Below are 13,502 nucleotides of genomic sequence, written 5' to 3'. Positions count from 1 at the left end.
TTTCTGAAACGTCCAAATGGCGTATTTCCACTTCTGGAGCGCCAACGAAGCGACAGCCCGCAAGGAAAAAGGAAAATAAATAGAATCCACAGCTCCGCTTCTGAGGGGCACGTGTCCCGGCACAGGTGTGCACCAGGCAGCCCGGCATGCGCTGACACCTGACCACAGGTATTTTTGCCAACACTTCACACTGCGACTCCCCAGCAGGCGCGGAGGTGGTCCTGACACCCACTTGAGACTCTGATTTTCACCCTCAGCTGCCAACCGCTGAGTAGACACCCTCCCCATCATTTCTACAAGCAAACAGTAGAGCCTCAAGCATAACCCCCAAAAACGCGTGCACGCTGATCCAGTACAAAACCAATTTATTTTACATTCCATCGTGGGCGATGGGAGAAGCTAAATAATTTAGCATGCATACGTAGACGTTTCTTTTTATATATAAATACAATATACAAAAATAAAGACAGTACAGTTTTGAGATTTCCAGCAGTTTGAACGCTCGTGACACAATCCCCCCGAACCCAGAGACGTAAGCATAAACCCTTTTTCTTTTTCCAAATACTCTGCAGAATGGCCCCTCCAGAGGCGGTTTCAAGTTTCAGAAGTCAGATAACACTGTGGGTTTCCGCCTTCTCGGACGCTGGGAAAGGGGAGACGGGAGGCTTCCCCTTGCGGAGGTGGGGGGGGGGGGGTCGGTTCTTCTCACGGGCACTCGCACCTCCCCCAACACCAACCAAAATTAATTTTAAAAGAACCATCAAGTTGCAGGCCCCTGGGTCTCCCTCTTGCTGTTTCTCGAAGAGCGGGTGAGGCGCCCTGGCTTAAAAGGGAAGTGCCCAGGACCGGAGGCCGCGGCCGAATCCCTCCAGCCCCGGCCTCGGCGAGGGGTCCACGGGGCGGCTGCCGAGCTGGCTCTCGGGGCCGGGCTGGGTGGGTGCGGGCGCCGGGGCCTCCGGGAGAAGCCGCCGGCCGGGGCGCTCCTTGCGCGCCACACCTGCTGGGCCCCGGGGCTCCTACTGAGGCGCGGGCTGGTGGCCCGGCCGCGGGGGCGGCGAGTCGTCCTCCGAGGAGCAGTCGGAGGAGGCGGCGTGGGTGCTGGCGCCATTGCTGTAGGGGAAATGGTCCTCGTCGTCCTCGTCCTCGTCCTCCTCGGGGTCACTGTCCCTCAAGTCCCGCAGGCGGCGTCCGCTGCCCTTGTCCCCGGGCGCGGTCGGCCCCAGCAGCTCCTCCGCGCCCGGCTCCTCCGCTCCGCCCTTCCCCGCGCCCCCGCCGCCGCCCTTCTGTTTCTCCGCTTCCTGCGCCGCCTGCTCTTTGGCCTTTTTGCTGCGTTTCCATTTCATCCGCCGGTTCTGGAACCAAATCTTCACCTGCGGGCATAAGCGGGCGTGAGAAACCGGCCACCGCCACCCCAGGGCTTCCTGTCCCCCGGCCGCGCGCGCCCGGGCCCCAGCGGGTCGGCCCTGGAATGGCCTCAGGGTGAGACGACTTAGAAGTGGAATGGGGAGGGGGCTTGCAGCTTCCTCCTCCCCCCAACCCACCACTCAGCAGCAAACCCCAGAGCTGGGCTTGAGCTCCGTGGGAGCTAGGACTATGTCCCCAACGACCCGGTCCGGGGACTTTTCTACCCGCGCCCTCCGTCTGCGGAGGAAGGGTCAGGGCAGCTGGCTACGTCGCGGCAAATCTCAGGATGTTCCCTCATCTCTTTCTGGAACAAAATTTCTCGAATGCGGCCTGGGGATCACCTTCTTCAGAATGAAAGGAGGGGTGGTTAGGTGCTGACTCTTGGGCCCCACTCGAAGCTACTGAATCGGCGCTCTGGGCTCCTTAGATGAACCCGTGCACCCACTGTCTTAACTGTCGAGGCGCAGCGCCAGATGCCCCAGACTGCCCGTGGGTCACGAGTGCAGAGGTAACAGTGTCCCCTGGGAGGCCGGGATGTGTCGGGGGCGGGGAGGGCGCGCACCTGGGTCTCCGTGAGCATGAGCGAGGTGGCCACCTCGAAGCGCTTGGGCCGCGACAGGTACTTGTTGAGCTTGAACTGATGCTCCAGCTCCAGCAGCTGCTGGCTGGTGAAGGCGGTGCGCGGCCGGCGGCACTTCCCCAGGAGGTTCGACTGCGCCTGGGCTGGGGACCAAAGGGCAGTGAGGCCCACAGCCGGCTCCGGTCCTCGCCCCAGCCCCTCCCGTGGCTGCTGGTACCACTGCCCTCAAGGCCCCAGTGCCGAAGGCCTGGCCCTGCAGAGGGCAGGGCTGTTCCCTCACTATCAGTGCTCACTCCCCAAGGAATGAGGACTCAGGACCACCAAGTGGAAATGGGTGGTTTGGGGTTAATGAGACCTTTTTTTTTTTTTTTTTGTCTGGGAGACATCTGAGTGTCCCTGTTAAACAGGGTCCATCGCAGGAGGCATCCTCTCCACATGAGCCGGCTTTGGTAGGAGTGGATTGACCCAGAGGCAAGAGAAGTGAGGCCAGTTGGGGGCCAAGATGGGAGGTTCCCAGGAGTTCAAGGCTGCAGTGAGCTAGACTGCACCCCTGTCCTGTACCCTGGGTGACACAGCAAGACTCCATCTCTCAATAAATAAAAAATAATAAAATAAAATAAAGGAGCAGTGAGTGGTGAGAACCAAATCTCTCCCCCTCTCCTCACTGCGCCTTCCTAGAGATTCAGGCTCAGATCCAAACAGGTCTGGGAAGAGCTGGTCCTGCAGTTCCAGGTCTCCCTCCACTGCCTCCTTAAGACAGAAGAGGAGGAGGAGAAAAAGAAAAGGAAGGAAGGCAGAGAGGTAAGGAGGGAGGGAGGGAGGGAAGAAGGAAGGAAGGAAGGAAAGAAGGAAGGAAGGGAGGGAGGAAGGAAGGGAGGGAGGAAGGGAGAGAGGGAAGGAAGGAGGGAGGAAGGGAGAGAGGGAAGGAAGGAGGGAGGAAGGAAGGAAGGGAGGGAGGGAGGGAGAGAGGGAAGGAAGGAGGGAGGAAGGAAGGAAGGGAGGAAGGAAGGGAAGAAGGAAGAAAGGAAGGAAGGAAGAAGGGAGAGAGGGAAGGAGGGAGGGAGGAAGGAAGGAAGGAATGGAAGGAAGGGAGAGAGAACGGGTGGAACAGGACCAAACCCAGGGTCCAAGTCTGTGTATGTATTCATCAGGGACCCTACCACCTTTCCAGTGTTTTTCTTGACATGCCCCCTCCTCAGGGTGCGGGTGGCGGGGGGCAAGGCCTGGGGAGACTGGAAGCCTTTTCAGGACAATTCTCATTACGCAAATTAAAGGCAGAGGCGCAGGCAGGATCCGGTTCTCTGTGTGTTCGAGGAGGCCTGCCCGGCTTTATTTACATAATTTCGCACGGTTACATCACAGAGAATTTTATGACCTCAAAACGAGACTTCCCTTGATTTCCCAGGAGCCTGACAAGTGTTGGACAATAAAAGAAAGAAAGCAAAGGAAAGAAAGGAGGCCAGCCCCAGGCCTGGATGAGCTCAGGTCCCCGGGGATGGGCAATTTGCTTTAGAGGATGGCCCACGCCCCCTGCTTTAGTCAAACAAGGCCCCGAATTCCCAACTTGACAATACATTAGAACTTTAATTAAAACACTGGCTCTGGAGGGACCATTTGGGAAATGCCATCCCACAGGCAGAAACAACCAATTAAAGAAACCAAACAGGTTTTCCCTGTGACCAGCGAGGAGGACTTCTCAGAACACATTCTGCCGTCTTTGGCACGATTATGCCTGCCCTTTTGGATTGCCAGGTGCAGATTCCTCTTCTGAACTTAAAGCTGGCTGTGTTTAGAATTTGGCCAACTCTAGGTCAACATTTGGAATCAAACAGGCAAGGTGTGTTGGGAAGGTGTCTCACTTTAATAAATTTTCTGAGTGACCTTGGGCTCCAGAAAGCGCCCCGGTGGCCAGGGAGTCCAGGGCCCTAGGAGGCCTAGGACCACGGGCCCCTGGGCTGGCCAGCCCCCTCCGTGGGCGACTTAGCGTCCTTAGCTCTGGGAAATGCAGTTCATATTGGTGGCTTTCTATCAGAAGGGCTGGGCCCTGGGTCGACAGCCAGGCCCAGGAGGGCGCCCTGGGTTTAAGCCCAGGCTGGCAGGAGATTCGCAGACCCAGAGGTGTCTGAGGTGAGGGGCAGCTTTCCCTCTTCCGGCTGGAGTCAGTGGGGCTGACTTTCCCAAGTGAGGGATGGGTGGCCACTGGGGCCTTCTTGGAGCTGAGCTAGGAAAGCCTGGGGCGGCTGTGGGCAAACAGCGTTCTGCAGGGATTTTCTCACTCCCTTGTGACTTCTCCAACCTCTGGGGTCCTAGATTTTCTCTGTTTAGTCACAATCACAGCTTCCAGCAAAGGAATCTGAATTCTGGAGTGTTTATTTCTGTTTTCTTTTTTGCTTTTCCCCTGCTCTGCCTGCATCTCCCCAGTCTAAACAAATTCACTCAGACAGAAACAATGGGGTCGCTTTGTTTGGGTGTTCGGCGGCTGAAAGCCTTGAGCGGAAAAGCATCTTCTGCTCAGCCCGACTCAAAAGTAGCTGACCCCGATGGGGCGATCGGGGAGAGCCAGAGCCCCGGAGTCCCAGCCCAGAGAGTCCGCGTGTGCCAGGAAAGCCTGAGGGGCCCAGGCCTCTGGCGAGGTGTCCCGCCTGGATGGAGAGGAAGCTGCCCGAAGCCCAGCGGCTCTGGGGTCGGGGCTCCCTCGGCCCCACCTTGGAGGAGCATTCGTTACCTTGTTGGGCGCCCGGTATACCAGGCCAGGCACCTACTGTTTAGAATCTCCCCATAGCTGGTTCAAGCCAGGCCACCTGCCTCGGCCATCGCACCCCGGATCCAACGCCCTTCCAGAGGAGGGCAGCGGCCTGGTAAAAGCCAGGGGTTCCCTGCGCCCTGGCCTTGCCTCCCCGGGCCTCGAAGCCTATTTCTCTTGTTTGCTGCTCCTGAAGCACTCCCTCTCCCTGGAGGGGCTGCGGGTGTCTCTAGCGCCCTGAATGGGGGACCTGGCCCAAGTTCCCTTCCCCGGTGATAAGCCCTGACCCCCATTCCCGGGTCTGCCTAATTCAGGGCGCTCTCCATTCGCCTTGCCCGGCGACTTCCTTCTCTTGCAGCCTTCAGGTTAATCATTAGATCTCAGTCTCACACCTCCAACTGCCCCTTCCCGTTAAGAGAGGAAGAGAAGGCAAGGCCTGCGCATGGCCATTTTAATAATTCGCCGCCCGTCTCACGCCTGGGGGTCCAGGTGAGTCCTCGCAGGCCCCGGGCAGAGCCGAGGCGGCTTCGCAGCGCTTCCCCCGCTCGCTGGGAGCCAAGCGAAGAGAGGGGCAGGCGGTGCCGGGTGGAGGATGCACGAGGCCCTCCCGCCCCGCGCATCCACGGGGGCCGCAGGGTACTCACAGTTAAAGTCGGGCATCTTAGGCAGGATCATGCCCGCGGTGGATGCGCGCAGCCACTGGTCCAGCTGGAAGGTGCCGGCGCCCAGCTTGATGGGGTCGGCGGGGTGCGCGGGGTGCGCACCCTGCACCTGCGGGTACGAGTAGGAGAGCGCCGGGTGCTGGCCAGCCAGCGCAGCCGCCGCCGCCGCCGCGGAGTAGCCGTAGACCGGGTGGCCGTAGAGCGCCGCCTGCGCCGGGAGGCCCGCGCCACCCTGCGCGCCCCCCGGGTGCAGCCCCAGCGCCAGGCCCCCAGCGGCGGCGGCGGCGGCGGCGGCGGCAGCGGCGGCAGCGGCCGCTGCGCCCGGGTGCGCGTGGTGGTGGGGGCCCCCGTGCCCGCTGCCCGTGCCGCCGCCGCCGCCGCCCCCGCCCAGGAAGCCCGGCTTGGGCAGCAGCGCGCAGTGCGCGGCCAAAAGGCGCGGCGGAGACGGGCTCTCGGCGCGCAGGCGGTCGGCGGGCGCAGCCGGCGGCTCCGAGGACGCGGGGCTGCAGCTGCCGCTCGTCCCGCCGCTCGCCCCGCCGCCGCCCCCGCCACCTCCGGTGCCAGATGCGGCGGCAGCGAGGGACGTGACCAAGGCCAGCGGCGCGCTCTGCGCAGAGGCGGCTCGCGGGGGGTCCACCGCCAGCAGGGCGTCGATGCGGAAATTTTTGGATTTTTCCATCGGTTCGTTTGGGGTTGGCGCTCAGGGCCGGGTGGCGGGCGACGCGGCCGTGTGCGGGGTCGCGGAGTCAGCGCGTGCGGCGCAAGCCCGGGGTCTCGGTATTGTTATGGTGGTGATTTGCCAATAATCAAAGTCGCCGCCGGAAACTCAGCCGAGGGTGACCATGGTCCCGGCGCCTCCTCCGTGCGGGCCCCGCCCCGGGCCGCGCTCGCACAAACTTCCACGCGAGTGCTTCCCCGCGTCCGGGCCGGGGAGCCCGGCTCTCTGCGCTCCAGCCCTTAGGCGACCGCGCCGAGGCCGCTGGCGCGGTGCTGGGGACCCGCGCCCCACCGCGCACTTGAAGCTCAGCGCGGCCTCCGATTGGCGCGCGCAGCGGGGGCCCGGGGAGGGCCGCGGGCTCCGCCATTGGCCGAGGGGCGCACCTGTCACCGTCCCGGCCGCCCGCCGCCCCGCCCCCGCGCCGCGAGGTCCTAAGCACCCCGGGCTGTTGCGCGGCGCTGGCGGGCGGGGACACCGCCGGGGAGTGGATACTCCGAGGCGCAAACTGGGGCCTCTACCCGCCCTCCCCTGGGTGCGGAGCCGGACGGCGGGCACTGGCAACCCCCGGGACCCTGGAGAGCCCCGCGGCTGCCCAAGACCCGCTCCCGAGACACCTGGCCCCCTCCGGACTTGGTTGGTCCCTGGAGCCAGCTGCGCGCGTTCTTTCCGGCCTCCTTGTCGGCGCTGGCGTGGGTCCACGTCTGCCTCGCGGAGCACGGTGGTTCCACGCTCCTGAGCGCCCATGCTGAGCGCAGACCTGGCCGATTTGCGAGGCGACGGCAGCGCACTGAAGACCGTGGTGTTTCCCAAGCCCTCCCTGCTCCCGGGTCTCCAGGGCGCAGCAGGGGAGGGTTTTGTCCCCGTGGCCAAAGCTCTGCAGGTCGAACCTTATCTGCACTGGGAAGGCCCCGCATTTTCAGGTGTGTGTGCGGGGACGTGGGGGTGTAAACGCGCATGTGAGTGTGAGTTTGGCCTCCACGAATCCTCGCTGGGAGCCCCTGCCACAGTCAAGGCGGAGACGGCAGATATGGGCGCCCTGGCCTGCAGGACCAAAGTCGGCTTGCAGACGTCGCCCACGTGCTTGCTCAGTGGAGCGGGTCCTCGGTGGCAAAGCTCTTCCTCGCTGCCGAGGGATGCCCGTGGGCTTGCGGGAGTCGAGGCCCACACACCTCGGCCCTGAAAAACCCGTAGGGCCCGTCATCCTTCGGAAGCCCTGCCGCTGCGACCCCCGGCCAGTCCCCGGGCAGGAGCGGGGAAAGACGGTCTCCTGCTGCCGGGGCCTCCTGGGAAGTGGAGAGGAAAGGGCTTCCCGTGAGTGACTGAGGCACGGAGTGAGCACCCAGATCTCACCCCTCCCCCACACGCACACTTCAAATATTTACAGTAAAACCACTTCCAAGGACGTTTTTGAAGCTGAAAGAATCAACACAGGGGTCGGGAAGTCAAGCGGCATCAACACCAGGCTTTGTCAATAGCGCCATTAGACCCAGTTATCTTCCCCAGCAAGCGTGAGAACCGGGAGGGAGTTCCAGGTTCCAGGGCTTCCTATGCAGGTGAGAGGTGAATAAAGGACCGGAAGGGGCTGTGGAGAGGGGAGAGAGCCAAAGAGAAACTCAGTGCCAGGTAAACTTCAAAATTAGCAGGCCAGGTTGCTACCAGAGGGATTTTTAAAAAGGCAAATAGAGAGACCTTGCCACTTCTCTTCAAAAGGCTTTTTACCTAGGCGAGAGTTGATGACAGTGACTTTGTTGGCGGGAGTGATATCTTTTTCATTATAACACAGAGTAGTTCCCAGATGCACAGGACTGGTTGGAAGGTTAGGAGGATGGCAATGGATGAATAACGGCAACTTGGAGTAAATGTGATCTAGCTTTGCAGAGCGACCACTGGGAAAAAGAAATCACCGGCATTCACACGGAGTTTGTCGTGCCTTTAGATGTCTTTGTGGTGACAGAAATGCACTTCTGCCTCCAAGTGGAGAGAGGGAAACACTCGCATTTCTTGAACACCTACTATGTGCTACGCGCTTTCTAGAATTCTCTTCCTTGATCTTCACTCTGACACTAGAAGGAAGATTTTTATCATCTCCATTTTCTTTTCTTTTCTTTTTTTCTTTCTTTCTTTCTTTTCTTTTTTTTTTTTTTTTTTTTTTTTTTTTTTTTTTTTTTTTTTTTTGAGGTGGAGTTTTGTTCTTGTTGCCCAGGCTAGAGTGCAATGGCACGATCATGGCTCACTGCAACCTCCATCTCCCAGGTTCAAGCGATTCTTCTGCCTCAGCCTCCCCAGTAGCTGAGATTACAGGCATGTGCCACCAGGCCAGGCTAATTTTTGTATTTTTAGTAGAGATGGGGTTTCACCATGTTGGTTAGGCTGGTCTCAAACTCCGGACCTCAGGTGATCCACCCACTTCGGCCTCCCAGAGTGCTGGGATTACAGGTGTGAGCGACCGCACCTGGCCTATCATCTCCATTTTCTTTTTTTTTTTTTTTTGAGACGGAGTCTCGCTCTGTAGCCCAGGCTGGAGTGCAGTGGCCAGATCTCAGCTCACTGCAAGCTCCGCCTCCCGGGTTCACGCCATTCTCCGGCCTCAGCCTCCCGAGTAGCTGGGACTACAGGCGCTGCCACCTCACCCGGCTATTTTTTGTATTTCTTAGTAGAGACGGGGTTTCACCGTGTTAGCCAGGATGGTCTCGATCTCCTGACCTCGTGATCCGCCCATCTCGGCCTCCCAAAGTGCTGGGATTACAGGCTTGAGCCACCGCGCCCGGCCATCTCCATTTTCTAGAGTACAGGTTTAGAGAGTTTGGGATCCTTGTTCCCAGCAGGCAGTTCAGCCTTAGAGCTGGGAGTAGAACCAGGTCTGACTGCAGAGGCCACACTGTTCCCACCCTGCTGCCCTCGAAGCTCTCAGGTACACCCAGCCCTGAGTCCCCATCCCATCTGTTCCTTTTTGGGTGGGGGAAGGCTTGTAAAGGAGACCAGAGATTCTTAGCCACCTGTCCCAGGCAAGAAGCCCTAGCTGTGACTCTGCCTCCCCAGGGTAGAGAACACAGCCTCGGCCTCCTCCTCCTCCAGGGGTTTGGTGCCAAGACTGACTTGCCTTTCTCATCTCATCACCCCCGTCTGCTGGGGGCAGGTTGCTTGGTCCTGAGGTCAATGATGTAGGAAGCTGGGGGAAGGGAGTGGCTGCAGAAGAAATCTCCCAGGATGGACCTTGGAGAAGATGCTGTTCCTCTCTCCAGCCGAAAATGCCCACTGCCAGGGTGATTTTAGTTGGTGATGGGGTGTGTAGTCTAGACTCATGACATCAGCCATCTCCCTCAACAAAATCACAGTGGGTGTTTTCTGGCTTTTTTTTTTTTTTTTTGTAACTCCTAGAGGAATTCATTTCACCCCTTTTTGTTCTGCGGTAACCGTGGTCCAAAACCCCTTCACACCCTGTCTCGTGTTTCTATTCTGCCTGAGACCTGCTGAGGACACCTTCCTGAAAACACAGGACAACATGTGTGCAGGTCCTTCAGGTGTCTGTACCACCTGTGGGGCTGTGCAAGGCTGTCTGAGGAGGCATGGCATAGCAGCCCTGCGTTCTGTCCGGACCGCCCCTCTAGCTGAGGTGCCATTTCAGGAGTCTGAAGCTGCTTTTCTTGATGGATTTGTTTCTTTGTCTGCAGAAGCAGCGGTTGGACCAAATGGACTCTAAGGTGCTACAGGGCCTTTAAAATGATCCGATGTTCTACTTATATTTAAGGATACGTTATATAAAGTGGAGGCTCTCTGTAAAGTTGCACGGAGAGAGGCAGGTGTGGGGGAGAGAGGGGGCTATCTGGGAAGTGTAGATCTTTGTGTGGTTTACAACGTGTGAGGTGGAGCCTGCTGCGTCTCTTCCTGTTCCCAGTATCTGTATTGATCCAGACCAGCTGGCTTTGGGGCAGACTGGAGCTGGGCTTGGGTCTTGGGAAGGGCCACAAAGAGAGATCAAAGGTCTGATCCTAGTAGTGCTCCCAAACCTGAGTCTCCAGGTGAGTTTTCCCTCCAGCGGCCCCAGGGGCAGAACTCAGCCCTGGAGAGTTCTCCCTAGAACTCTTGGTTTCTCAAGACAGGCAGAGAAGGCCTGGTGCACCCTAATCAGCTGGCTCCCACCGCAGCTCCTCCCTGCCCGCCGCAGGTGCCTGCTTTCTACAGGCCTCCTGTTAAGGAATTAAAGAGTGCCTGCAGCTGCCCTTCCTTCCACTACTTGGGAAGGAGATGGTGATTTCTACAAACCATCGCAAAAGAAAACGCTGTTGTAGTCTGTGTCTATTTACATCTGGACTTACCCACGCAACTGGGAACCTGTGAGGATTGGGGGAAAAACCTGTACACTCACATATTCACAAGATGCGAGGCAAGTATCATGCATTTATTTATCATGTAGATATTGCTTTTTTCCACGTGAAATGGAGCAGGTGCCTGGAAGGGCACTCAGTGGCTGAAGCAGGGGGCAGATCTTGCATTTCTTTTTTTTTTTTTTTTTTTTTTTTTGAGACGGAGTCTCGCTCTGTCGCCCAGGCTGGAGTGCAGTGGCCAGATCTCAGCTCACTGCAAGCTCCGCCTCCCGGGTTCGCGCCATTCTCCTGCCTCAGCCTCCCGAGTAGCTGGGACTACAGGCGCCTACCACCTCGCCCGGCTAGTTTTTTTGTATTTTTTAGTAGAGACGGGGTTTCACCGTGTTAACCAGGATGATCTCGATCTCCTGACCTCGTGATCCACCCATTTCGGCCTCCCAAAGTGCTGGGATTACAGGCTTGAGCCACCGCGCCCGGCCATGATCTTGCATTTCTAAAACTGAAGCCGAGGGCCAACAGAGAGGATTTGGCTGCAGAGGGGCCCAGGTACATTAGTCCTGTCTTGCTGAAGCCATGTGGTCTTCAGGGACTCATGCAGTTCCGTTTCAATGTAAACTTTCAAGGCTTTCTTCAGGAAACAGGCATGAAGATGCCATGTAACTGGCCAGAGGTCGGGACCTAAGCGTGTTTGAGATGAGACTGGCCTCTGGCACAGGAAGTAGCTTAGTCGTGTTTGAGATGAGACTGGCCTCTGGCACAGGAAGTAGCTTAGTCGTGTTTGAGATGAGACTGGCCTCTGGCACAGGAAGTAGCTTAGTCGTGTTTGAGATGAGACTGGCCTCTGGCACAGGAAGTAGCTTAGTAAGGCTGGAGTGGGAGCCCAGAGGGCAAGGGCAGGAATGGTGGGAGATGCTCCGACCTCCTTCCTGGAGCTCAGAGGGAAGGAGGATCTGCGGAGAGGGCCTAGGGTCACTGGAGCTGGGGACATCTGCTCAGGTCCCCCCACCCACCCCAGCCCCTTCAGAGCCACCGGGCCAAAGGCATCGAGTCATTAGTGCTGTCCTTTGATCTGCTGACCTCCTCTATGACCCCTGGGAGCTGGGCCTTAAAGGAGTCTGGAAAGGGTGGGCTCAGGAGTAGCAACCCAAAGACTTGCAGCTCAAACCCTCAAACCGAGGCGGGGCCTGAGGTGGGCCCAGGTCTGCTGTGTGCTCCCCTGTAAGGGTGTGCTCCCTCAGCCCCTCTTCAGCCCCTCCCTGCAACCTGGATTTCCTGTTGCCATTTTAGAGGGCACCCTCACCCCAACTCCTTTCGCAGGGCCAGCACCACCCAGGCTTCACCGGGAATGTGAGCCCCCCAGAACACCCCCGAGTCACTGGCTTGACCCTCTCCTCTGGGCCCAGCCCTGGCTGCAAACAACCAGCCCCTACCAGGGGGCTTGGAGAGAAGTTAGGGAGATGCCACAGGATTTAAATTAGTCAAATGCAGTGACCCAAGGGCCTTCTATTTTTAGAAATTTCCTCCAGAGACACAAATCTCTGCTTCCTTCCAGACCTTGGGCAGCCTCCTCGCTTCCCTGGACCCTGCAGGGAAGGGACAGGCCTGGCCACCCTGAGCTCAGCTGCTGGCCCAGGTCTCCTTCTGACACAAGGAGGTGAAATCCTTTCCAGCCTCTTCGAAGCTTCTTGTATCATAAAGAGAAACAAACCTTGGGAGGGAAGGGAGGCTCCTTTCATTTGAGCCCCTTTCATTGTTTTGGGGGAATAACAACCCTCCACAGAAATGAAAGCCTTCTCTAGAGTCTTTTTTTCTTTGCTACAAACATTTTATTTTATTTTATTCCAGATTCACGCAGGGCCCTCTGCAGACTGTTGGCAGAAACAAGGTAGACACCAAACACATGCATAAGCTGGACTTTTTCCAGAATGTGCTGCAACAGAACTACCCTCCAGATAGACACCAGCCTGTGGGCCACAGTGCTGCGTGAGTCTTGCAAAGAGATCTTTATGGCAAGGCTGAGAGCACTGCCTGCACGCTTTACCAGAGCCCAGCCTCCAGCCTCCATGGAAAATATGTTTCGGAATCAACACTCTTTCCAAATACTCCACACTGCTCTCTGGTAGCATTGGCCTGGGCGCCCAGGCACCCCTTTAGAACCCACCTGTTCCCCCCACCCACCCCAGCGGGAGGAGGAGAGGGTTACGCTGACAGATAAGGGCAGCTCTGCGGCGCTGGAACAACACAGACAACATACAACTCGACACGAGTCACAGAAGGTGGCGTCCATCGCGCTTGGATGGTGACTACTGCCCTGCAGGCTGCTGGGTGGGGTGAAACAGGGAAGAAGCACAAATACACACCCAGATGTGGCTCAGGGACGTTTGAACGCTTCAGTGCGTGAATTTTTTTAGCGCGTTCTGACTCGAAATTATGACTGAATAGTGGCGCACTAATGTCCAAGTCCATGTTCGATAATGGCAGGAAGTCTGCGCTAATTGGTCTATTTAGTAGTTGCTGAGGTGGCAAAAGCTGCAGCTGCTGGCGGCTGAGAGAGGGGGAGAGGGAAAGAGAGAGAAAGAGAGAGAGAGAAGACCTCCTCTTAGGCCACTTTCCAGAGCTGTGGCAGTGGGGAGGGGGAATTCCCCAGGATAGGCAAATGGTGTGTGTGGTCAAGTTCACCACTTGCAACCCTGCCCAAGCTTCTTCTCACAGGTGCACACATTCAAGGCCTGAAGAGCCCTCCCCACCCCCAGCAGTGTTCATGACCCGGGTTGGGGGCCCACCTGGGAGGGGCTCTATATGCCGGTAGGACCTGGCTGGTTTGCCTCGCATTCTTCCCACTCTTCCCCTTTTCTAGGGCAGCTTTTCTCTCTGCACCTCATCTCTCTCCCCTTTGCTTTCTAACTGGGATGGGAAGCTAATCTGTCAAGAACCCGCTGCTTAGCTGGTGCAGTGGCACGTGCCTGTGGTCCCAGCTACTTGGGAGGCTGGGACAGGAGACTCGCTTGAGCCCAGGGGTAGAGGTGAGGCTGCAGTGAGCTAGGATTGCACCATGGCACTCCAACCTGGG

The 13,502-nt window shown here is 58.1% G+C and overlaps 1 protein-coding gene across 1 annotated transcript; it reads right to left on the bottom strand.

Moving 5' to 3' along the window:
* Positions 1–346: 346 nt before the first annotated feature.
* Positions 347–6,677, bottom strand: LOC105474975 (motor neuron and pancreas homeobox 1). The gene is made up of 3 exons (XM_011729927.3): positions 5,372–6,677; positions 1,967–2,127; positions 347–1,370 (listed from the first exon to the last, which is right to left on the bottom strand). The coding sequence occupies exons 1-3, from the start codon at positions 6,066–6,068 to the stop codon at positions 1,017–1,019; spliced, it is 1,212 nt and encodes a 403-aa protein (XP_011728229.2). The 5' UTR covers positions 6,069–6,677; the 3' UTR covers positions 347–1,016.
* Between the last annotated feature and the right edge of the window lie 6,825 nt (positions 6,678–13,502).

Source organism: Macaca nemestrina, chromosome 4 (genome assembly GCF_043159975.1).
Source record: "Macaca nemestrina isolate mMacNem1 chromosome 4, mMacNem.hap1, whole genome shotgun sequence".
NCBI classification, from domain to species: domain Eukaryota; kingdom Metazoa; phylum Chordata; class Mammalia; order Primates; family Cercopithecidae; genus Macaca; species Macaca nemestrina.
The sequence above is the reverse complement of the archived record's forward strand: the minus strand, read 5'-3'. Positions and strand labels throughout refer to the sequence as shown.

Bases quoted from the DNA above. Each gene is read 5' to 3' on its own strand.
- LOC105474975 (XM_011729927.3), bottom strand. From the start codon at position 6,068: ATGGAAAAATCCAAAAATTTCCGCATCGACGCCCTGCTGGCGGTGGAC. The intron at 2,128-5,371 runs GTGAGTACCCTG...TTTGGTCCCCAG, and splicing joins TAAGATGCCCGACTTTAACT to CCCAGGCGCAGTCGAACCTC. The intron at 1,371-1,966 runs GTGCGCGCCCTC...TTATGCCCGCAG, and splicing joins TCATGCTCACGGAGACCCAG to GTGAAGATTTGGTTCCAGAA.